General features: G+C 43.7%; 1 protein-coding gene across 3 annotated transcripts in view; it reads right to left on the reverse strand.

Moving 5' to 3' along the window:
* Positions 1-25,070, reverse strand: part of PIAS1 (protein inhibitor of activated STAT 1) — a 52,822-nt gene that overhangs the window by 18,198 nt on the left and 9,554 nt on the right. For all 3 annotated transcript variants that reach the window (XR_011904825.1, XM_072345376.1, XM_072345377.1), the window contains exons 2-6: positions 14,293-14,737; positions 2,945-3,029; positions 2,318-2,365; positions 951-1,041; positions 162-296 (exon numbers count right to left, since the gene is read on the reverse strand). Coding sequence is in view for 2 of the 3 variants with exons in the window: in XM_072345376.1 (XP_072201477.1) it covers positions 162-296; positions 951-1,041; positions 2,318-2,365; positions 2,945-3,029; positions 14,293-14,737 (804 nt within the window). In the remaining variant the exon portion in view is untranslated. The remainder of the gene's footprint in view (positions 1-161; positions 297-950; positions 1,042-2,317; positions 2,366-2,944; positions 3,030-14,292; positions 14,738-25,070) is intronic.

Here is a 25,070-nt window from a genome sequence, read left to right on the forward strand (position 1 = left end):
TGAAGTAACAGAGTAACACAGTCAATATAAGGAAGAATCCACTGAGAAACCATTAAGCATTTCCTGCACAATTAATCTTGCTTTTCTTTCAAATCCTTCATGCAGATGCCAGGGCAGACATTAGTAAGCTTTAGACAACATTATGCACCAAAGTTACTTACTCTTCCAATTTCTGCAGTCCACGAAACAACGATTGTGTTTGGTACCGTCGTAGACAATCTGACGAGTGAGGTAATGTTGATTGGTCTGCTAGGTCGCTTTGGTTCAACACCATTTTTGGTTGGTGGAAGATAGCCCTAGAAATCAAAGGACTTTCTCCCTCAGCAAAAGAGGAGTGATTTTGCCTTCTCCCTCCCCACATCCCCGCCACAAATACCTGCTGGGTCCCACCTGGATCAGGCTTCCTCTTCAGTTCAAGAAGTACGAACATCAGACAACAAAACATCATGTGCTTCCCAAGTCCTCCTTCCATACACCTAGCTTCACACTTTGCAAATCTGAACCCTATCCACCGGAATATTAGAAGGCAGCTCTGACACTTCTTTCCCGGCACTCTCATTGCATGTGCCCAGCTAACACCACCCAGCTCAACCCCATGCTCTGCCCCAGTCCTCCAAGTCTGTGCCTTATTCTTCAGCCCTGTTGGTCAGCAACGCTCCACTCCCAGCACGTGTGAACTCTGAAGCAGAGCCCCACGTTAGCCAGACTCACAGGATGTTTATCAAACAAAAACTTACTGTCAAGCTTTCAGAATATCAGTCTCCTTGATCTGCTGGCTGCTCTCCTGAGAAACAATTTAGTTAACTATCTTTTTCATTCCTCTATCTATCTTCATTCAAATGCTCCAAAATGTGAAAACAAAGGTTAGGATAAACTCTTAGGCAAATTTCTGACAGACAGCTCTTAACAATGCTATCCAATTAGGTATGTCAAAATAACATCTTACTTACTGGAAGGCTGCATGGTTTCCCATTTACTTTCACGCACAGATTGGGTGGGAAGTGATCTTCTTGTGGACAACTGGTTTCTGACAAACAAAACCTAAAAGCAAAGAGCTTCCATCACCTTTCACTAATAAAATGATTTCAAAGCAACCTCTTCCCAGAAGGACTATTTTTCCCCCCACTGAATTGTGAAAACATGCCAAATCTTGCTAAATACAGTCCCCAAACTATCTGTATGGATCATTAAGCAGGAAATCCCCCCCAAATTACAGGTTTAGGTTAAGATGGCAGTAGGTTCCTCCTCAGATTTCTTAAATTCCTCCGGCTGGGTCTGCCTAACAATGGACCCATTCAGATACGCAGGTTCTTGTTACAAAAGATAGATCATCCAAGTTTCTTTCCTACCATTTCTCCAGCCTGACCTCAATAACAGACCAGGGACAGCACTTACAGTCTCTTCCACTGCTCTTACTCCAATTTCAGTAGACACAATCAGACACCATCCTGATGCCCATGACAGGCCCTCTAGTTAAGTTCAGACGGTTTCTGATCGTCCTACATTAAGGGCTTATTTGCAGCTGGAACCCAAACAGAAGAGCGGACCAGAGGCTTCATTAGGGCAGGTCAAGAGGAGCCTCTTCAACCTGATGTAGCACCAGTCAGGGTACGGCTACTAAATGCAGCTGAGCCCAGCAGGCTGCTGGCCTCAGGAAGGAGCCGCCTGCTGTTCCCATCTTCTCCAGACCCAGCACAAGAAAGAATTGAGCATCACCAAGACCATCAGGCAAGGGGCAAGACAGGCATTTTTGAGAATAAGCTGTGAAGTTACCTCTGCCCACAGCCTTGCACACCATTACAAATTAACACCTCTAGAATAACTGACAGGTCAAGACCAAATCTGGTCATTCCCAAAGTCTTGCCTCCTACTCCCTCAAGATCAGTCGCCTTGGTCTGCCATGCCCAGAAAATGCCACATTTGACATTTCTGAGAAAAATAAGAGATTATGAAGGTCCGTGCACCTTGAATCTGGCAGTTGTGAAGTTAAAGAAAGGAGCCTATGCCCAACTGAAAAAAAAAAATAAACTGAAGAAAATGAGCTGGTTACAGCAAAGTACATGCAGTATTTTTGACATGCCAGATATTTGGCCACCAGGAGCTATGGAAATGTTGCATGTAACAGAATCAAGGTTAGGCCTGCCCCTCGCAAAGCAGCCAACAGTAATCTTTTTTCATGAAAACAGCAGGATGAAACGCTTCTCCATATACAGTCCCCTGCTCTCCTTTATACTTGTTTTCAAAAAGGAAGTAATAAAAATAATTTAATAAAAAAAAAAACATCACAGTATTGAGAACAGGCCATACAAATACATACCTTAGCTGGACCTGTACTGTGAAGTCGCATTTGGTCCCAGAAATATCCCTAACAAAGAGAGAAAACGGGTTAAGACACACTGTTTGTACAATAGGTTTGTCAGTGTTTTGTCAGACATTGCTTTAAGTCAGACCTCTGCAAAGCCCTTTACGCACCACACTTCCCCTGTGGTCAGTCAAAACACAACTCCCAAGATACAGACTACTTTTTATTTTACAAAGGAATGAACCAATTACAGCCTCACCTGACCTCTACCATTTCCTTTTCTTTGGTATAGCACTGAGAAAATTCTAATGGTAGCTGTGAGGAACATCTTCATACTGAATAAACATAGAACTCGACAAAGGATCTGACTCGTGATGAAAAAGGGCTGCAAGTAGGAGAGTTCTGTATTTGTACAGCCCTTACTGCAAGAGAAACCACAGCACAGCAGAGGTATTTCATTCCACACCCCTTTCTCCTCCATCAGTTTACACACAACGAAGAAAAGAGTTCCCCACACGAGCACCCTGTGAGCATTATGCACACTGAAGATTGCAATTTAAAAGGCAAACCGTTGTAAGCTGAGCGTGGGGTATTTTCAAGGACTCTGTAATATTTAAATACTGTATTACTGGTCAAACTCACATTGAACTGCTGATTTGCTGCACTTGCTGTGGCGTCAGTGCAAATGCAAAGCAGGTTTCTCGAAATCGCTGACTGTTATCTGATGCTGGAAGAAAACAAGAGATCATTGCCTTAAAGCAGTAAATACAGAATAATTAACAGCAGTCTCCTTTCGTTAAAGCCTGTACGTATATATATACACAACACATTTATAGCCCAATAATCTGATACACATCTGCTTTTGTAAGCAATTTTGGAGCCAAGATAGAATTTGTCATTTAATCCCTCCTGTAAATAAAAACAATAAGCAACTGTTATATTTATATATAAGTATACATTAAAAAAAGCGATGCAGGTAATAGCAAAGCTGAGATAAATCAGCTTAAGGCTTTATCAGCCACAGTAGCAACATTAAGCATTTGATATTAAGTGAAAAAAAATTAAGGAATTCTCAATCACTTCATTTCCTTTAACACACAAGATCATGGGTTACCTCATAAAAGCACACGGAGGGACTGAAAAGGACAACTATGCAACTACTCATGGTTCCATAAGCTATTTTATAGGGTTAGATGCACCAAATATATACGATGCAAGCAATCATGAAACACACAGCAGTGAAGTCAGGCTTTGAAGTCCTCCAGCTCCTCACTACATACTCCACAACAACACAAACAGTGTTTAAGAATTAATGCACCTGCTGAAATAAATCAAAGAAACGTTAAGCATCTCCAAAACAGTGCTTCCAAGGCACTCCCCCCCCGGGGCGGGGGGCACTGATACAAAGCCTGACTGTATTCAAAGAACGACCTGAAACAAACAAACAGGAGCCCACATCACTTCCCTGTAGGAATGTCCAACGGGTTACAGCTTTCATACCAAGGCACAGGCTGTTGAGTCCATTTGGTTCTGCTCTTAATAATGGCATTACGAACAGCTCTGGTTCTGAGCACTCACACGTGTCATTTCCGATTTACTTTTAATAAGTGTCCTGACTCATCCTTGAGTGACAGATGAGTGACAGCTTCAGGACGATACCTCAGATACTTCCTTGAAGCCAGCATGTGGTAGGCTGGGGCCAGCAGCAGAATAGTGGCTAACTTGGTGTAAATACTAACAGCAGCAATATCACTACGTGACATTTGTACTTTCTCTGTACAACAGTGCTGCAAGCCCTATGCATTTTCCTGCACTCCATGCAACAGCCACATCCTGCTCAGGGATCAGTCACTCCAAAGCTGGTGGACAAGTATAGGTAGTACATGCCGCACAAGAATTTTTGTAAAAGTATTAACTGTTTTTATAAGCATTAAGTTATCTGAAGAAGCACTTACATGTAGGGCATTTCTAACATTGCCAACTGAGGCTCACAGCAAAAGAAGGCATTCAGCACCTCCGCCTGGGCTGGCTATCACCCTCACACGCACTCATCTCAATAACTGGAAGCAGAAGTCTATGAGCTGATGGATCGATGGTCCCCAGTGGGCAGAGGTGCACTCCATCACGTGCTGCTCAACCCTCCCCAGCTGTAAAGCAGCGCTAATACCCACTTGCAGTGTTTTCAGGACACTGCTTCTGTGTACAAGCGATCAGACAGGAGCACGGCCAGATTGCCAAGAAGGAAGAAGCAACTTGTTAATTACAGAGACAATGCAAAAACCAACCTTCAAAGGATGCAAAACTCTTGACAGATTGAGCAATGCAAGCAGAGGGAAGACATCCCAGCACTCAAGGTCCAAATCCAGGCCCTGAGCCACAGGACACAGTCCCACCCCAGCTACCAGCTGGGAAAAGGGCAAGATTATACACCCATCGTGTATTTATTTTGGCCGCCTCACATGCCACTGAAAAGCAAAACTAAGATTTGGTGGGGTTTTTTTTTGGTCATTTCTTTGTTAAAGGGGAATGCAGGAGTGTCAAGACTGCAGGGGCAGAAGCAGGGAGGAGGATGGAAGGATGCATTCTCATCCCCTTGCCTAGGAGGAAAGTGGGGGCTGCAAACTGAACTGAAGCATCTTCTGGGAGGGAAATGAGAAACGTTTTTCTTCTTTGTGGTTTTCTCTGATCTCCCATATGTTTTCTCATATCTTTTTATACCCTTATCTATTATTTCTAGATCTACTTATCCTACAAACGATGCATGAAAATTTCAACAAAACAAATCAAAGGGAGCTAATTTAGCAGCCCCACGTCTAAGCGCTAAGGCTCCCAGGCTCATCTGTGACAACACAAACTCCCTCGTTCCTAAGGAGTTCACGTTTCTCGTGGAAGTGATTTTGGAAGCCAGGAAATTAAGAGCACAAAAAAGCCAGCAGCCTCATCCCAGTTCATCCGGCAGATCCGCTGGGTTTAGGAGAGCCAAACAGACCCTGACGAGATAAACATGTTGTTTATTTTCAGGGTTCCGGAGTTCAATTACAACTAGAAATATGCAAATATAGTTTTACATAAGAAAATCATTTTTATGGCAAAAAACATCCAACCACGCCTTGCAAATAGCTATTATTTAACAGAGGGAGGCAGAAAGATCTCCAGCTGACAACCGAGCAGATTAAAATAGAACTTATAATCTGATAAAGCTGGAACACAGCCAAGCCAGTTAATACACAAATTCTAACAAAAGTTGCCAGAAACACATTTTCCCCCCCTCACAATTATAAATTATTAAGCTTTATAACCTTTTCTTTCACACATTTTGAATGGCAGAGCTCTGAGGATTACTTTGTAGGCCATTTTCCTTCACATCTCAGAAAAGAGGTACCAAGCACAAATGCCTACTGGATGTTTTTTGCTCCACATTCACATGATAATGTCAAGGAATGCCACGCATGGCAAGTATTACTGCTAACGGGTCACGTGAATTATTCAGACATTGGAAAAGGTACACGTTTGAACTTGGATAACAAATCTTTCCAAGTAATTAAATGGATGTCAACAAGAAGAGCTTCAGACAAGCCACATGGAAACCCACTTACTTCTCTTCCAGCAATCTGTTTTTGAGGAGGTGTTGGAACCAGCTATTCACTGCCACTTAACTGACCCATATTAAAGTCCAGAGAAGGCAATGAGCAAAATGCAGGTTCTCTTTTGAACACACCTGACACTGACCAGCAATCAGCACACCTGGGCTCTGATGCCTAAAACACTGCAGTGCAGCATTTCTTCTTCAAAGTGGTTCCTCTTAGCAATTCACCACTAGCACAGCCTCCTGAATTATCTCGTGTTCTTCACTCCAGTACTGATCCAAACAGCAGAGGGGATCGGTATGCATTGAGAGTGCCCCGATGATGCCTTCCTTGTTGCATTTTTATTGACTGTTTCACATGAGTAATGAGTTTTCAAAGTTGGAGCAAAAATCATCTTAATACTTTGGAGTACCACTCACGGGACTGAAACACTTAGAATTCTATCTAAATATTTATATTAAAAGGATAACGAGCATAGCTAATCATTATGGCATGTAGAAAACGTTTCCTACCGGATCTAGTCTATTTAGAAAGAAGAAGTCCATAGCATTAGAGTGAAAGAAGGCAGCTCGAGTGGCTGCGTTTTCTACAGCTCTAAAAATATTCTGTTCCACCTCACCAGTACCCAGGGCTAAAAATAGCCACACAGTCTTTCTGCAGTAAAATACCTCTTGCTGCCTCGAGAAAAAGCTGCTCGAAGTTTCCATTCAAAACCAGACACCTTCAAACCTTTAATGAACCTCAGGTCATCACGCTGTCAGCATGGGGATGCTTCCCGATGCAACAGCAGCCGGCCATCGTGCTGTCAGTGTGCTAAGGTTAGTGCTCACCCAGCTGAGTACATAGGGAACACACTATTTGCTAATGCAGAAACATACTCAGACTAAAATTAAGCTTACATTTTATACTCTACCTTAGCTGAAGACAAGAAAAGCCATCAGCAAATTGGCCTTTGACCAGTCATTTGCAATAGTAGTGTGTTTATTGCTGAAAGCAGAATAGTTAAGCAAGAAGATCAGGACTACAGCAAATTTTTGCTCGGTGCTGTAAGCCGAACAAGAGGTGTTAATTGGGCATTCACTAAGCTAATTGTCATCATCTTCATCAGTTACATTTGTCAAAATATTGACCAGTAAAACCTAAACACTACAGAAGATGTCAACCCAACACATAAATATTTATGCGTCTTCCCTAAACACATAAGATACTTCATTTTGTAGCAAGACAGACATTTTGCTGCTTTATTCTTTTCAGCTACAGAAGGCATTGTATCAGTTTATGCTCAATCTCCTCTCAAGTAGCACCACTGGAAATGTAATTCGCCGGCTCCAAGCTAAGATGAAAATTGCTGCATTCAGATTAAGGCACAGAAAACATTTACCTTTTAAAAAGGTAAAATTCAGACAGGCTTTCAATCACACTCATTGCAGTGGAAGCTGGGGAACTTGTAACACACAGCACCCATCTTCCTCATAGCAGAATCTGCCCAAATCCCCTCACACCAATCCAGAAAGGGGCTCATTTACACGTGCAGTGCTTTTAATAAAGCAGAAAGCATGCTGCTGCATGGGACAGGAACCATGAGAGGCTATTCCTTGTCTGGGGGATCCGCAGTATCTCAGGATACATCACTGCCCTTTTAAAAGCACCACAATTTATGAAGCTCCTGGGTAATACAAGCATTTAGACACAAACACTTCCCTTCTATTAACCACAGCCCTTTAGCACCGAGTCCCCGCCACCAGCCAGGGCTGAGCAGCAATGCTGTGAATCCAGCACTCTCCTCAGCTCCTGCTGTCCACTATCCACAGCCATCCTATGCCCAGAGCCACATGCAACCTGGCTCAGCCCACCCGTGGGAATGAGGTGTGCACAGCTTCCCTGGGCAGCCTCCCCCCTATTTCCCCATCCTCACTGAGAAGAGCATCCAACCTAAACCTCCTGCTGATGATCACAGCCAAGTCAACCCCAGCTGAAGAAGGACCCTGGGCCAGACACCAGGGAGCACATCCAAGCCCTTCAGAAGGATGTATTTTTGTAGAGACACAAGTCATTCATCCCCTGACAGCAGTACTCAGCTCCTTGTCCACTCCCACGGGTTACAACTGCACTCGAGAACACGTGGCATTACTGTGAGATGGCAGTACTGAGTTCTTATGCTTACAACCCATGAAAAACTGACCTCAGGTTCTGGTCACTATGCTGCATTTCTCCCTTCAGATCATTTCCAGATTCCACTTGGCTTAAGTCACTGCTTTTAATAGTTAAGCTCTCTTTACTCCCTGCCTTTCCCACTCCCAATGGAGCTACGCCGATTGCTTCTGAGCATTATTTGAAACAGTGCCTAAACATACGTATACAAAAATAGCCTGAAAATACTCCAAAGGCTACAATTAATTCATAAATACCACTTATTTTATAGCACCTCATTATATATTGTATGAAAAGAATAGATCAGCTGGAACCTCCATGCAATTGAACAGATACTGAGACATTATTATTTTTTAATCAGCCATGTATTACAGCATCTCTGAGCAACGCAGACTTCTGCAGACCTTCAAGGCCAATCCAGTGCTGACCACCATCAGAACTCTCCCCTTCCCATCCTACCTCTCACCGCTGCTCTTGCTGGGCCCACAGATCTCCTCTGCAGACCTCTTCCATCATTTTGCTAAAGGGAAGGAACATCACTGGAACCTCCGCACCCTGTTTAAGTCCATTGACTTACACACCTAAATACGGACCCCAGAACTCACCTTCTGCCATTCAGGCTGGAAAAACTTAGCTTCTGCCCCTAAGAGCAGCAGCAGCAGTGGAGCACTCCAAGCAAGCTGCCAGCACTGCCTATCCCAATTCTAATGTATTTTTGGTCTCAGCAAGACAGCATTGAGTTTTATAGTCCTAATAAGAAAGGCAAAAAATAAGTTCAACATTTATGATCAGATAAGAGCCCCTACTAGGTTCTCTCCTACAATTAGAGCAACCCACATCACCTTCTTCAGAAAGTCATCGCAAAGGGAGATTAAAGCATCTCTAAGATTCCAAGTTAACGAAGCTGTTCAAGACACAGAAGCTGGAAATGCTGCTGGGAAGCGACACCCATGTCTTAGCTGCAAGTGGAAATCTGAAAAATACATATGTCAGTAGCACAGCTTCCTCTCACGATACCTGAGCAACACATCCGAGCCTCAAAGCGTCTCAGTGGGATGCCACCCCAAGGTTTATTCACTGAATATTAATGGATTACTCAGACTTTGAATCAACAGTGTGGTTTGCCATAATTCCTTCCACTAAAAGCTTTAATTATCAAAAAGATATCCTAATTTGATCTTGGGAAGTGAAGTAGCTTCCTAGGTCCATCCACATTAGAGCTGTAGCATCGGAAAGCACTCACATCCCGCAGGGTCCTGGGACTGGGGTGATCTCAGCTCCGTGTGTGAGGAGCCGATGCTCACCTGCTGAGGTGAACAGTAAGCAATTACACTCCCCCTCTTGCAGCACAAGAGCCGCACAGCTGTGCAAAAGTTGAAAACTTTAAGAGAAACCACGAGAAGAGTCTTCAGATACGAACCTGAAGAACGCCACATGCAAATAAAACTGGAGCCCAAAAAAGAAACCTCAGTGTGCCGTAGCTCTGGCTCTGCCGCAGCACACAAACAAGAGTTCAGATTCCAGCTCCTCCTTGCGCAACCCAAAGCTGCAGAGCCGGAAGTCGGAGAGCGCAGCCCGGGCTGAGAATGCAGTGTTTTGCTGAACTTCCTCCCACAAAGAACATTTGAAAAAATAACAAACACAGAAGACAGTAAAAGCGTGACTTTCATATAAACCATGATTCTGATTGCACAGAGCAGCAGATCAGCTTGCTGATATATGGAAGGGTGAAACACTTGCCAAACAAAACCCTTCTAGTTTCCAACCTAGATTTCTAGCTGCTTTGATTTGTTTAATTGTTTAATAGCTGTAACTTGAACTACAGCCACAGTAAAGATTTTGGTCAGACCAGATGCGAGCTCTGCCTTCAGGAATGCTCCATGTCCAAATAACCACGGTCAATCACACGTGAAAGAAGTTTCAATGTAAACACAATCTGGGAGTGTGACTGCCAGACAGTGAGCACCAAGTCAGGGCAGGCACCAGGACCTCCCGGAGAAGCCCTGTTATATTGATGAAGAAATTCCACCAGGACCAACACAAACCTAAGCATTGCCACAGAAGCTCTTTCTGCCCAACAGAGACGGCCCCCGGGTGCTGGCAGGCAGGAGATGGTGCTTTGTGGGGGTGATGCCCAGAACACCTCACTGCTGTCTCCTCCTTCCAAAAGGCTGAGTGGGCCAAAACTCCCATTTCCATGGCTCGGTGCTTTAAACATCACTTAGCATGGAAACAGAGCAAACAAATCGCTGGACCGTCACCCACACGGAGGTCAGACAGCTTCATAAAAACAGAATGGCACAGCCCATAGCCTCCTTAATCCTTCAAATTGAAAAGAAAAAGTTAATCTTCCACTACACCACACAGGTAAACAAAGACCCGTAGCCTAGTTACAATGTTTTTTGGAACAACTACATAGCTAAAGCAATTAGGGATGACATATGCTGCAACAAGAAGTATTTTTAAGATGTTGTTTTACAACCTAACATCCCCTCTATAATAAGCTGGCAGAATTTGGGTACTCGTTACTCATCTCATAGTAAACATTTTACCACACAGGAGATCTTATCAGTGTGATACAAGTTACTTTTACAAAAAAGGCCCTATTCTTGAAAAACAACCAATTAGTCGCGTATGTACACCCAGCGAAGGCTGAAAATAAAATGAAGTGAAAGCTGTAGCTTCTCTTCAGAAACTAACAAGCAAGATTCTCGAACTTGAAGGAATTCCTATTAAAAAGTCAGAATAATAAGCAGTTTTCATACATTCATCAAGGCCAAATGGGATCTCCTTCTCCAAAATGTCCTCATATAATCACATGAAATGGCTGTTCAGCACAAGGCAGAGCACTCACACTTCTCATTAGCGCAGCAAAAGCTCAGGGTGCACATCCATCCACCACCATACACCTTCAGAACAAGCAATGAGTATTCTGAATTGGCTCATACACAAAAATATCCAATGCGGGCTCTTTCTCAGTGTTGTGAGGATGATGACTAACAAAAGATGGATAAATTCCACAGCTCTGCTGCCATTTGGAGTGATGTGTTCCTTTCAGCTAAACAAGGCCACAGAAATGCTGTCACCTCCAGCAGCCCAAGCAGCAGAACCACAACCAGCAGCACTAGCCACAAGACTCCAAAAAGCTACATAGGAGTTACGTAGTTGGAACACTCGGAAGCAAAACAAGGCACCGAAGTGAGCAGAGCAGCAGGAGCTGTCCCACCACCACCTGGATCTAGGTGTTACTCTCAGCTGTTCAGAGACAAGCAGGTTGAAGTAGCATGGGCTGTGCTTACACGTTCAACTTGTTAGGCAACTCTGCAAGCATCCTACTCACTGCTGGAGGTTTTATGGGTTGCTGCAAAGAAAACAGAAATAGCCAACTGCCTTCTAACCTTAGCTTGACACAGCCATTTCAGCCAGCCATGCTAAAGATGAGACCCTCAGCACCTGCTGCTGGTGAGGAGGAGGGGAACTGATAAAGCACTGAGTTTTCTTCCCTGTTGTGAATGAATCCTGCCCAGCTAGCTGTCAGCATGCAGACTTCATTGCAGTTCAGAGCCACACTTTAAGGAAGCAAGTATAAGAAGGTAACATCCATTTCCTGCTTTTGTTCTCGACATTAAAAATAATAGTTAGCAAATTTAATTTCCTTATCTGTTATTCACATTAGCTTGCATACTGCCTACCTACACAGAATATTTGGGTACAAAATGCATACTCAGGTGCCCTGCTGTGCGACTCCCTTCCCCCAAGCTTTGTCAAATTATCATTTTCCAAATTAATAATTACTTCTTGCTAGCACCAAAGACTACTACAAGCAATCCTTCAAGCAGCCCCACATTGAATAGGGAAAGACCAGGGGAGAATCAGATCCAAAGATGTGATCCATTGAATTTCTATGTAATGACTTCCTTCAGAAGAATCAAAAAATCCTCGAACCAATGGAGTCTGCACTCAATGCCATGTCCTTTGACCATTCCGACAGGTTTGATTTTAATAACAGACACTCATTCAAAACTCTTCAGCAGCTCATCTCTTAGTCCTCACGGCGCAAGGAAATGAAGAAAAATCAGTTTCTTATAAGCATCCCATAATGAATCTGCCAGGAAAAAGCAAGCAGGAGATCCCAAAATACTGGCCAAATGACAAAGAGAAGTTTTGAAGGTTCACAGCATGCATCCCCCATTTGAAAACAAAACCTGAGAGCCTAGAAATTTGATAGGTGAGGAAAGCCAAGCATTGCCAAAGTGAAAAGAATTTCCAAACCATTTAGGGCAGGGATTAAAAAAAATTTAAAAATCACTTGAAACTCTTTTCCATTTGAGTATTTGTAAATGTACAAATGGAGAAGATGAAACATAGGGGCTCTGAGTTGTTTTGCCCTGGATATGGCCCTGGGCACCCTGATCTGTGTACCCCTACCTGGGTAAGGGTCGGACCAGGAGGACCCAGAGGTCCCTTCCCACCTCAACCATCCCGCAGTTCTCCAATAGTGCACAGAAGTGCACATCCCTGGTTATTAATCCAATCGTTGTTTTTCTCCAATCAACAGACACTAACATATCTACTACTTTAAAACATCCTCAGGACATGTAGAGTTGGCAACCTCACAATCCGCAGAAGCATTGCTTTCCACTACAAAAGGAAACAAACATTTCTCACACGCATCGACACTGAAACGTTCTTCCCAAAAAGCACAGGAAGAAACAGCTTTTTTAACAGCACTGCCTCAGATAAACAGCACAGGATGCACACGCTAAACAAAAGCCCGGAACAAGCCCTTACACCAGCTGAAAGGAGCAGAGATTACTTCAACTGTTTGGTTGGAGCTTCACCCACTCGCATTTTCTTACCCTGGCATTCAGTGTCCGCAAAGGGGAAAAAACATTTTACTGTACATGAACTCCTCAAGCAATAAGAAATGACAGAGCGTGAATTACCATCTCCTAATTCAGGGCTGGCTTGTCAGGCACAGCACTGACAGAAAAGTGTTCTTACCACATCCAGGAATAAAAGCAAACCGTAACTCCTGCATCGGAATGTCTTACTGAAATTACAGTATTATTTTTAAGCATTCACAACGTAGAAGTGATGAGACACATTCTGAGCACCTAATTGTCCTGTACCACCAGCACCGCTGGGAATGCATATCAGTCTATCAGACTTCAGACTAGAGCTAAAAAGATACAGTATACCTTAGAGAAGAATACCTGAACCAGAATCTGAGGTTATCAAAAGCTGTAGATTTTTTCTCGCAAAGTCTCAGATTCAACAGCTAAAACAAAACACACACCAGTGTGCAACGTGCTGCAGAAGTCTGCAGACAACCACCACTCACTCACACAGCAGACTGCTGTCAGCCCTGCGGCAGTGCAGGCTACAAACATGCACTACCTGCTCACTTTTGCTTACAAGGCATCTCTTTGGAAAGGACAATCTTCTCACCCCTCGCCACCTCCCATCTCCCTCCCTCACATCTCCCCCTCCCACTGGTTCTTTTTGCTGTGAGTCTCCACCAGGACTTCAAGACAGCACAAGGTTCCAACACACAAGCAGCCTCTCCAAGAATCAGTAGGTCTGTTGCAATGAAGTAGTATTAAAAGTTAGTCATGTTCACAAATGCAGGGTGGAGTCAGAGCCAGAAAAAACCCACATCATTATATAACACTCTGTAAGCATCATCTGGTGCTCAGCAGCTACCCAACTGATTTATACCTTGGTACAAAAACTGACCAAGAAGCCCCAACAGATGAAGAACCACAAGTCTTCCCAAATGCGGATGTTCAGCCCATAGGGGATCATGGCAAACAGCACAGCATTCCCTCCCAGCAGAGATGAGAAGACCTTTGTTGGCCTTGCGAACTCCAGGATGTTGGAGTATTTCTTTATTAATGTTTTGGAGGGGTGGTTGTTGTTGTTTTTGTTTAAGTTAAACAGTTGTGGAGTTTGTTTGCTTTTTTAAAGTTCCTTTTTCTAAGGTTCAATTGTCTCTTTTCAAACTCACCCCTTAAACATAACGGAACTTTGAACCATATTTAATGGCTCAGCTAAAGCAACTAATGAGCATTACGTAACATGTCTCTCTGCATAGAACAATCTGTTCCCAAAGTTGCCAAAAATAGCAATTCTCTAAACACTGCTGTGATGCAATATTTAACCAGTTACTGCATTAGCAGCTTAATTCGTCCATTACTATTAAAATGTCCATCTTCAACCATTATTACAACACATGCTTTGCAAGCTTACCTAGGCTGGTAGGTTTTATCAGCTCATCCAACAAGTCATAAAAGGGTAACTTCTGAAGTTTGATGTCGGGATGGACAGGGTGGAGCGCAGATGTGAGGTGGGGGAGTTCCAGTTCATGTTTAGGTCCCAGAAGCGAAACGGGGAGCAACGGTGACGTGGCGGGGTGGCCATCGTAACTGAGCTGTGGAATGGTAGATGGAGACAAAGTTGCTGGCATGGAGCTTGAGTGTACGCTGGAGAGAGATAAGTCTGCGGGCGTCATGATTTTCTGGGGGAACCTTCGCCTATAGAGTTCTTTGATTTTCATTTGTACAGCAGGACTGCAGCCAGCCTTTAACAAATGCAGTGCTTTCGTGAGAAGTTCGTGTTTCCGTCCGTGCTTGTTCCTCCCTGCGTAGCCCAGAAGTACTTGCAGCTCAGAAACTCTAAGGCTCATAACCATTTGCTTAAAAGAAACAAAAAACAAGAATTAGTATTCGAGTTTCATCATCTTAAGCACTAACATTAGAACAAAGCTCAATCTTGTTAAGCAGAACATTCTTCAAGGCACATGACCGCTGCTCTTCTCCCATTAATGACCTGAAATATAATGAGAACAAGACTAGATAGGTGCACCTACTTCGAGAGTCTGTAACGAGCAATTTTTAAAGGGATTTCCACTTGCCATAGGCAATTCAGGATAGCAACACTGGGGAAAAACTGAGACAAGGACAGCTTGCCAGAACAAGAAATAATGTTGGGACGCATAACTATTTTCTAATCAGTATTCAGCTAACATCTACAACATTAACAACTTTTCTGACTCGCAGCGAGAGGCATTAGAAGTCACACACTGCCAATATCCAAGTCTCCACTACTTGCACTTGAAAGCTGTGTCAGCTCTTAACTCCAGGGCCCTACTTCACTTTTAAGTCCCGCTCTCACTTTAGCCATGCAGCTTAACTATTCCACGCAGGTTCAAAGGAAAGGAGAGAAATGACTGATGCTTAAAGAAACAGAAAGAGGGCAATTATAATTTGAGTTACCTAGCCCCACACGATCATTACCGAGTTAAAGGAAACTTCTCAAGCTTCAATTTCCTCACTTATCCTCAATCTGTTCTCTCATCAGAGCTGCACGTTCTGTTTTGGTTCACAGAGCCCAGTGTGCCTTCTATCAAACTGCGACTCTATTTAAGCAATTTTTCACCGTCCCCCCAATAGTTAATGAATCAGACCAGCAGGACTTCTAAACTGTTTCACTTCTCCAGGAACTGAGAAATGCACTACGCAAAGCAGAGCAACCAGCAATCGCCTGCACACAACAAGTGCTTCTCCACTTCAGGGAGCAGCCAGAAAGCCAACTTACGGGTCTGCATTCTATTTCAGAACTTCTTTCAGTGCTTGACAATGGCTTATTCACCATAACACAGCCCATGACACAAACTGAAACGATATCCCTGCAGAATGTTGGATTTGCAAGAAATTTCATGAAAGCAAAATGCCTAAAGCCCATCGCTACCAGCAGCTACTTGGATCTCCCATATGAAGAACAGGGGTTTCTTGGAAGAACAAGGCATTTCAGTTACACTCTGAGGCACTGACAGCTGAAAGGAAAGTGAAACAGATCTGAAACGTGAAAAAACACTGTAATGCTCAACAAACGTTTCTTCATCAGAATGAGGAGTCACAGCTGAAGGGCTCTGGCTGTGACCATCACCATTTACAAACACCACTTCCTCAGCAGCGGTCTCTCAGTGTCCCTGTCTTCTTGCTCTGCTAGAAACTTGCAGGCCCAGCTCGCAAATAAATAAATAAAGAATGCAAAGGAGTAAGAACTAATTGAGCTAAATGAGAAACTCCTGCTAAATTTTGGATGCCCTCCATCTCTCAACTTATGGAGAAGTTAGAAATAAGCACACAGACAGCGGGGCCCATCGTGCAGCCAGACTCCTCAACCAAAACAAATAAAATTCCTCAGATTTTCCCCACCCTGAAACATTCCTTAAAAAGAAGGACACAAAAATCACTGTTTGCTACATTAAGGGCGCTAGCAGATGCACCAACTGGAAATAGCTAATGAAGAAATGGTACCAGGAGTTTGGAGCAGGGAGCTGCCCCTACCTCTGGCTCTTTACAAATACAAAGTGCTTGTTTAGTTCTTCCTAACACAGAAGCAAGTAGCAGGTAAAAATATAAATCAAAATGGAGGGAGGTTCAAGTTAAACACAGATATCAAAGACTGGAGACTAGTTTGCAAACTGCAATGACAGGTAACCTGGTGTTCCAGCCTAGAGCACAGGTAAATGCACGTTCCTCCCAACTTCACACTAGTGCACAGAAGCAGCTGCTGTTTAGTTCAGAAGAGGTCAAGCTGCTCACTCGTTGTGGAACTGCAACGTGAGGCACCAACATGACCACAAGCTGCTTCCATGCGTGACGAACCCCACTACCAAACCAACGGGGTGCTCTGATGGTACTGTGTGCTTTGGACCTGTCATACCAAGGTAACAACTAAAGTCCAAGGAAGACAGCAGAATAATTGTTCCAAGTGTAGCAGAGTAAAAAACAGCTCTACAGAAACACGACTTAATCGCAGTCCAACCGAGCTCTCAGTTTTGACTTGCTGTGAAGCACTTGACAGAGCTCAGAAGGTAACTCTAATCTATAAACACCCATCTGACATTTCCTGCTCAACAGCACAACACGAGCACGTGCTCCTGCACGGAAGCTGCGTGAGTCACGAGAGCTGCCTGCCTGGCAGCATGCACTCCACCACCCATGCGCCCTCCCCCAACACTTGGGTGCCACTTCCCTTCCTCACTACAGGTCACCCAACTGCACAGGTTGGGCAGGAGGCCCACAGAAGCACTGCATGAGGCCACCTCTCTCCCACCTCCCAGTTGCTTGTTTCCAAATCTGGGCCGCAGCTCTGGCAGCCAGATGGCAGGAGCGCAGCCATTCGATCCCACTCTCACTGCACCACTGCTGCTGACTGAGGAAACACAAGGACGTGTCTTTCCCAGACCTACTTCAGGTAACCAGTACGGTCTGAAAGAAAACAGCTTAAGGATGCTAAAGCAAACCGTGGGTATCACCCTACGGCACCCACCAACTTCCCTCCTACCTCTGTTGATTAGAAAGGACGTTCTACCCACAGCTCTTTTTCAAGAGCTGCTACATTTCTAAAGGCTGTATCAACGTATCAGATACGAAAACTGTTCAAGTTACCCAAACAAAACATCCGGACACATCTCGGGCAAACAGGAACACTTTTCTCTTCTTTAAACCTGAGACATCCACTGTAGGGCTATGAAACAAAAAGCAATGGGCCGCTTAGTGCACACCGCAGTGTCAGTGCGTGTTCTGCAGCTCCTCACCCACTACAATATCTCCATCAACAAACATGCCACTTAGGAGAAGTGCACCTATGTCACAAAACAGAACCCTTTTATTTCACAAATGCTATTTAGGCAGAATAACCACTTTCCCAGGAACCTTAACTTCTAGGGAACAAATGTGTACGCAACTAACGGAGCCATCAACATGAAGTGCCATTTACTGCGATTTCTGTCCAAAAGAAAACAGCAGAGAGAAGTCTTGACAGAATCTTTGTTTTCTGCTCCCTCCTCTGCTGCGTTGGGGGAAGGACTTACCTAGGAGGAAAGACACCTTGACCTGACAGCTAAAAGCAAGCATCAGTAAGCTGGGTTTTTTTATTACCTTTCTTTTAATTAAATTAAGCAGCATCAGCAGGGAAGCACAACATTGAGAACCAGTTGCAAACAGCTGTTGAAAGATACTGTCTACAAAGCAGAGCCCAACCACCCTCAGCAGCAGCACGAGGAGCCCCAACAAGCATACAGTGCCTTCTACAAAGGGTTACTGCTCCACTAATCAGCCCAGGATCTATCTGGAGAATTTAACAGGTTATTTCCGGATGCCTGTGATAACTAGAAGCTGTGAACAAGCTCCAAAACACATCCAAGAGATCTGCCAGGACAACAGGCAGCGTTTGGCTGGGTACCACACCACACGGCATGCCTTGAGCTATGCAACAGGTCCTCCTCAGCTCCCTAACCATCAACATGAATGCTGAAAGGGGGGGGGGGGGGGGAGTGGAAATAGAACACATCACCCTAGTCTAATGATGAGAGAAGAAGAAAGATTCCGATTCTTTTTCCCTGAATAAAAGCAACTAGGAAGCATTAGATTAGTATGGAAATGGTCTTGGAATTAATCTCAGTATGCCTCCGACATCCAGCTGTAAAAATAGAGGAGAGTTCCTGCGTGCTACAAGCGGCCTGTTTAACCCCATATAAATCTTCTTGAAAAGAAAGAGCTACACAAGCCCTCAGCACAGACTGAGCTCTTGGGTTTCTACACACCTACAGTTTGCGAAAATGACAGATCCTGAAAGATAGGCATACTTTTACCCCTGTGAAGGCACGTTCCTGGATCCTAAATTCTATCTGCAAGACGTACACAAGGAAACTAACAGGACTCAACTGCATCAAATGAAACCAGTCTACCGAAAACCTACAGGAGGGAGTGAAATGGCCAATTCATGGGAGCTGAAGCCTCCACGACAGGCTGTAACTTCCTGCATTTGTCCAACGCAACCAAAATACTAAAAGGTTGAAGTCACAGTAATTCAAAAGGGAAGGGAGGCAAAAGCACAGAAGAATGGTCATAAATATGCAACATGCTGCAACCTTTAAGGAGGCAATTGGTTTTCATAATGAGAAACTCAGCTGTCTCCCGGTGTGATACGTACACTGTTTTGGCAAGTAGGGCAGCTCTAAAAGAATAGGTACAAACCAATGGCAGGTACACTATTATTTGCCTTTTATTGCACACACAAGGGGATTGGGTTTCTTTGGATTAAGAGATACTCTATGTTTGCTCAGTTTATCCGTGCTGATAAAGAACATTTCACAGCCGTATGACCAGAACTACATAATCACCTCCCTGGCAATTAAAAACAATTCCAGTCTACAAAAAAAAATGCATCAAAATGGCACTGACTGCAAAGGCCAAAAGCAGCCTGGGTTGACCTACTGTTAGCATCTCTGTGGCTGTGGGCTTAAGGTCAGACACTGAATTCATGATTCTCCCATGCTAGCAGAGAAAGCACCCTGCCAAGCTGAAGTCACCCGGTGTTACTTATTTCAGTGTGCTGATAAACAATGTGCTTCCCTGCTACTAATGTTATGGCTGAGTATCTTTTAACATAAACATTCCAACCCTTGAAAGAACCCACCTCAGCTCCAAGCACCTTCCAAGAGCAGGAACCCTTTCCGGTATGGAAGAGATCACCTGAAAGTGTGTTACTTTGCAAGAGCTTCCGGCCAGCAGGTCCTGCAATTTGCTGCTGTACTTCTGCTTTCAGCTCATGTGAAAGCTGAGTGCACCAAACCGTTCAGCTCTGCTCCAAACTCCGCAGACCAAGCAGTGCAAAGAACACCAGCAGAATCACCCAGGTTGGAAGGATGTTCCACAAGGTCAAGCTCAACCACCAACTTGCCCAACCCAATGCCATCACTAAGTGTCACATTTACACACCTAAAAGCCTACAGGGACTCCACCAGTCCTGGGCTGCCCACATCAGTGCCTGCCCACTCTCTCCAGGAGGGAATTCTTCCTGGAATCCAATCCGATCCTCCCCTGGTGCAACCTGAGACCATTTCCTCACATCCTATCACTTGTCACCTGAGAAGAGAGACAGACACCTCCTCAGCTGTAGCCTCCTGGCTGCCAGTAACAACAAGCAATCCAAGCAGACAATTTTTAGTATAATACCCTCATATTAAAAGTTCTGTTTTGTTGTTTGTTTGTTTTTTTACTTCGACTTTGGAGTTTTGGAGTGTTTGTATTTTGCATGAATGCTCCCTCAGTGGAGGAAAGGCAAGAACCTGCTAGTGCAGCAAAGGGGAGATTTGCTGCAAGAAGGCAGCCACAGCCCTCCATCATGTCTATGCTGGGTTTGATTTAAAGGCACTCACATTTTTATCTTAATCCATAACAAAAGTTTTACTGCTCTCAAGAGATCGTACCCACTAGGTGAGCTATATTAGGACTTCTGCTATTAAATAAGGCTGCTGACAATAGTAATCTTCATTCCAGTTCTTGGAGACTTGAGGGTTTTTTTCAGCCACACTCAGACTTAATTGTCCCCGGTGTATTTATCCTTGCAGTTGGGAATTACTTTTACAGAGCTACGCACTAGCATAATTTTCATGACAAGTAATTGCAGAAATACTAGTTTAGACGATCCCTGGATACAAAACAATATGCCTCAAGACTAACAGCTTACACCTAGGGCTAAAAAGGAAGACAATTACTTTCAGCTATTTGGGAGAGGGTCACTGCCAGACAAATTTCCTTTTTATTAACAGCGTTCTTATCCTTAACTAAAGCCTTTCAGCTGGCAGACAAGAGAGAATTCCTATTCCATACACTTCACTGGAGCCCACGCCGGCTGCAAACACAGCTGTCCCAAGAGCTGGTAAACACACCATGTCCTATTACAGTCCCTAGCTGGTTACAGCACAAGGCTACATCAGTAAAAATCAAAACATAACTTGTACAGCATTCAGTAATAGTCTGAAAGATTGTCTGTTGGTTTCAAAAGCATCGAGACATCACAACTTTTGGAAGCATCATCACTGAGCAATCATTTATTCCTACGCCCAGCAATCTTCAGTTTAGAAAAAAGAAAAGAACACATGCATTTTTACATTTGCAATTAAAACACAAAAGCAATGGTGACATAAACAATGTGACTGATTTGAGATTTACAGACAGGGAGTCCGCTAAACAAGAGCATTTAACCCTCATTTTTCAGCTGAACACCAGAGAATACAGCTCTGGTTACTTTCTTAATATCTTCATTATCTGCCTGAAGCACACGTAGTTTTGGCAAGTCACTCCAGAAGGGCGGCTGGAGAAGAATGTACCTGGAATTCAATGAATGTACTCACACTGCAGTGAGGATGAAGAGGCGGCTTCCATGAGAAGCTTAGAGAAGCTCTGAGCAGCAAAGCACACAACAATTCCAAGACTTACATTCTCACTTTTAGTTCTGATGTTTGCTTGCAGCAGTTATTTAAATCTCTACTGCATCAGCAGATGTCGGTTCTTCACATGCGATAGCTAACTTAAGCATCACTTGATTAAAACAAATTAATGCCATAATACATGCCTGCTTTCCTCCAAGGTTTGTAAAAAAAAAAACAACCAACTTTCCTATTCCTTTACATTACAAAACTGCAAAGTGCTCTATTCTGCTCTATTCTGCACATGCTGTAAATTAGCACCAAGTACAGACAAGTTAGTTGTCCACTGTGAATAAATGAAGTTTTTCTACTTAGCTTGCTTGATATAAAACTTCAGGATATGAAATTATACAAACAGATGCTCAAAACGTTCTCCAATAGACTGCTGTTTTGTTTGAGTCTATTTCCCCTCAATGTGCTCATTTTCCTAGGATGCAATGCAAGATACAGGCTGAGTCATCGCTGGCATCACTGACATCCAGAAAAGTCTTAACGATCATATTAAACTTGGGTAACAATTTGACAGCTATGGAACAGCAGGCTGAAGCCAGCATCTAATTGATCCTCCCTTCCCTTGGAAGTAACCAATTATGCCCTCAGAGAAGGAAAACTGAACAGCTGGAATAATCTGTCCACAATTCTCATTAACGTAAAAAACAAAGAAAAAAGCTAAGATAGCATCTTCTGTTAGACTTTACAGCAGCCCTCCTTAGGAAGCTCCATCCTGAAAAACACATTGTGAACGGCACTGAGGAAGAGCTGCAGGACCCGCACACAGCTATGGGCAGCAGCTGCAAGTCTTGCTCAGGTGGGGCCACAGCCACCCCAGCCCTGGCATTGTGAACCACACACCAGTATCACCAGTAGCTCTCCGGATGCATGGAAGCGTTTGGTACTGCTTTCATCTGTAACCACCTGAGTATAAAAAACGACAACAGTCAATAAATCCAACTAGAGGAAAAAGTAGAAAGGAAGGAAGTGCTGCAGGAAGGAAGAATGGAGGGAAGGGTGAAGAACAGGAAAATTAAGAGATCAGATTAAACATTACGTATGGGAAACACTTGTGATTTATCATTAGAATATCACCCTTGCCCAAAGGGGAAATAGAACCCAAATGAAATAAATCTCCTCACAACAAATACCTATGAAATACGCAGGCCAAATACTCTATTCCCTTGTAATAGTGGTCCACTGAGAATAATGATTTATCACTGCTAACAAGTATTCTTAATTGTTATGGCAGAAATGAGCATGTGTCAATAAGCAGAAAAGCAAACAGTCCATCAAGCCATCACACTGCCATCCTTGTCGTTTGGGGTTGGTTTTTTCCTCCCTTTCACATCACCATTCCTCCAAGCACCAGGTAAGATGCATCACACAACAGGAACCATCCCACCAGACCTGCAGAGTCCACCTCACACAGCAGGAAGCCTCCAGTTTATACATCAGCGTTCTCAGAGCACAGATTAATGTAAATTCACCTCTACTTTAACAAAGCGCTGATTTCAAGCACGTCTGACTGAGGGGAAGAAGGCAGAAATTGGGGAACAGTTCAGTGGGATGCGACTACTTATGCTCACCATAGGAACACACAGGGCTATGCAAGAAACTAAATCGGTAAGACCCTGAGTAAAACCTCTCTTACCTATCCTAGCTCATTTTTTTGTTGAGACAAGAGATCTAGAATAATGATAAACAACATACCGACAAAGTGCCAGCAAGAAAGCCATGCCTGAACCAGGTGTGGGTACCCAGTAAGCCAAGAGAAGAGAATTTACCAAACTCTGGTGAGGTATTGACTGACCAACACAGCACAGCGTGGAATACAAATCACGGGTCTGACTACTTAACTGTACTCTAAAATCTAATGCATTCCTAAATGCACAGGTGCATTACATAAGGAATTATTTATAACATGCAACAACATGATATGGAATTTATATTTACATCAGATATTGAGACACCTCTATTTTAAAGTGTCATTTATTATTGGAGATGAGAAGTCAGTACCTGGGTAAAAAATACCAATGTGAAAGGTGGGTCAACATGCAGCCAACAGCCACAAGGAGAGGAAGCAGACCTTCCTGCTTTTCTTCAGCACTCAAAAGCAGATAAAGACATCAGTTCCAATGACACCAGCAGGTGACAGCATATAGAGATGTATCCAGGCTGCCACAAAGTGATCCTAAAACCACATTCCTGCTACACCCCTGAGACTTAGGACTGCTTGGTTTTCCCAACCCTTCCAGTGTTGCCTACAATGGACAAACATATTTTCACATCTATTAACTGCATCATGCTACCTGCAGGCTCAAAGACAAGCAGGCAGTGCTTAAGAACGCATTAGTTAGCAATGATTAATCCCAGGACAAAACACTCAGCAATGTTAGAAAGCTAAGAATACATCCTCTATGCAATATTTTCCTGGCCCACATACAGCACAGACAGAAACACCCTTTCCAAAGCCAGCCTAAGGATACACACTGAGGAACCTTACTTGGTGCAAAGGGACATTTCATGCCATGTGCCACCAGCACCCTCCGCTGCCACCGGATTCTTCTCAGAGTCAAAATAATGCTGGATTAGTTTAATCTATTCACACAATAACCCCCTGCCCCGCATGGAAACAAACTGCCTGATGGAATGAAGGGTTTTTTTTTGTTGTTTTTTTCTTTCTTTCCTTTTTTTTTTTTTTTTTAAACAAGCCAAATTTTAGCCACACCTATGATTTAAAATACATTGTAACTCTGCAAGTAAACTCCAGAAACATACTGCGTTTGACTTGGCTTTCTCCATAAAAGAGCTGCCTAAGAAAACTTCGATAGCACAGTTCAAACTTCCATGGAAACCCTGACCAAGTGAGAACAGAGACACTGCCTTTCTGCAGCAGTGCCCACAGACAGCTCTCCTTGCTCCCCATGGAGCACAGGGGGCAATGCTGCAGCCACTGCCCCATTTATTTAATCTTCGGTGGCCGAACCACTGCCCCACCTCATTAACAGCACTCATCCAAATCCCGCTCTCAAGAGGAATTTGCATATATACAAGCCTTCTGTAGCTCATTAATGTCATCCGCATGACTCTCACTTGCTCATGAATTTATACTCTGTTTGTCCCTTTTCACATACACAGACCAAAGGCATTAAGGGAAAAAAAGATTTAGGATCTCCTGACAAAGGCAGGATTTTCTGGGTTTCAGCCCAGCACTTTACAATGAAGTGTCTTCATCTCTCTGTCTCCTGGTAGGCTCACTAAATAACACGTAGCTTCTTCCCAGGTAAGGATGCTGTAAGCTGCACATTATTTCCCCAACCTGGCTCAGTCTGGATCCCAAAAGCACCAAAAGCCCTCTTTCAAGAAAAAAGAAATACAACCAGGGGCACTGAGGAGCAAAGCAGCCCATGCAGTTAATCCACTAACGCAGAGCTCAAGTCCTTTACTAAGCTATGAGAATGTAGGCTGAAAAACAAAGCTGCCTTAAAAAAAAAAAAAAAAAAAAAAAAAAAAAGCTGTTCTAATTAACTGAACATAGGCAACAAGTTTCAACACATCTCTGCTTCCCCTTCAAACAGCTGGGCACCTCCTCCGTTGTACGTATGGTTAAAAACAACTGAGTAGCACAGGTCGAAAGAAACCCTGAAAACCCAGTCCACACACACAAGCTGGGTATTCTTACAGCTTTTTCGTGTTTTTAAACAGGCCAGAGATTCCTAGCTTGCTATTCAAAGTTCTATTACGATCC

Source organism: Excalfactoria chinensis, chromosome 10 (genome assembly GCF_039878825.1).
Source record: "Excalfactoria chinensis isolate bCotChi1 chromosome 10, bCotChi1.hap2, whole genome shotgun sequence".
In the NCBI taxonomy this organism is placed as follows: domain Eukaryota; kingdom Metazoa; phylum Chordata; class Aves; order Galliformes; family Phasianidae; genus Excalfactoria; species Excalfactoria chinensis.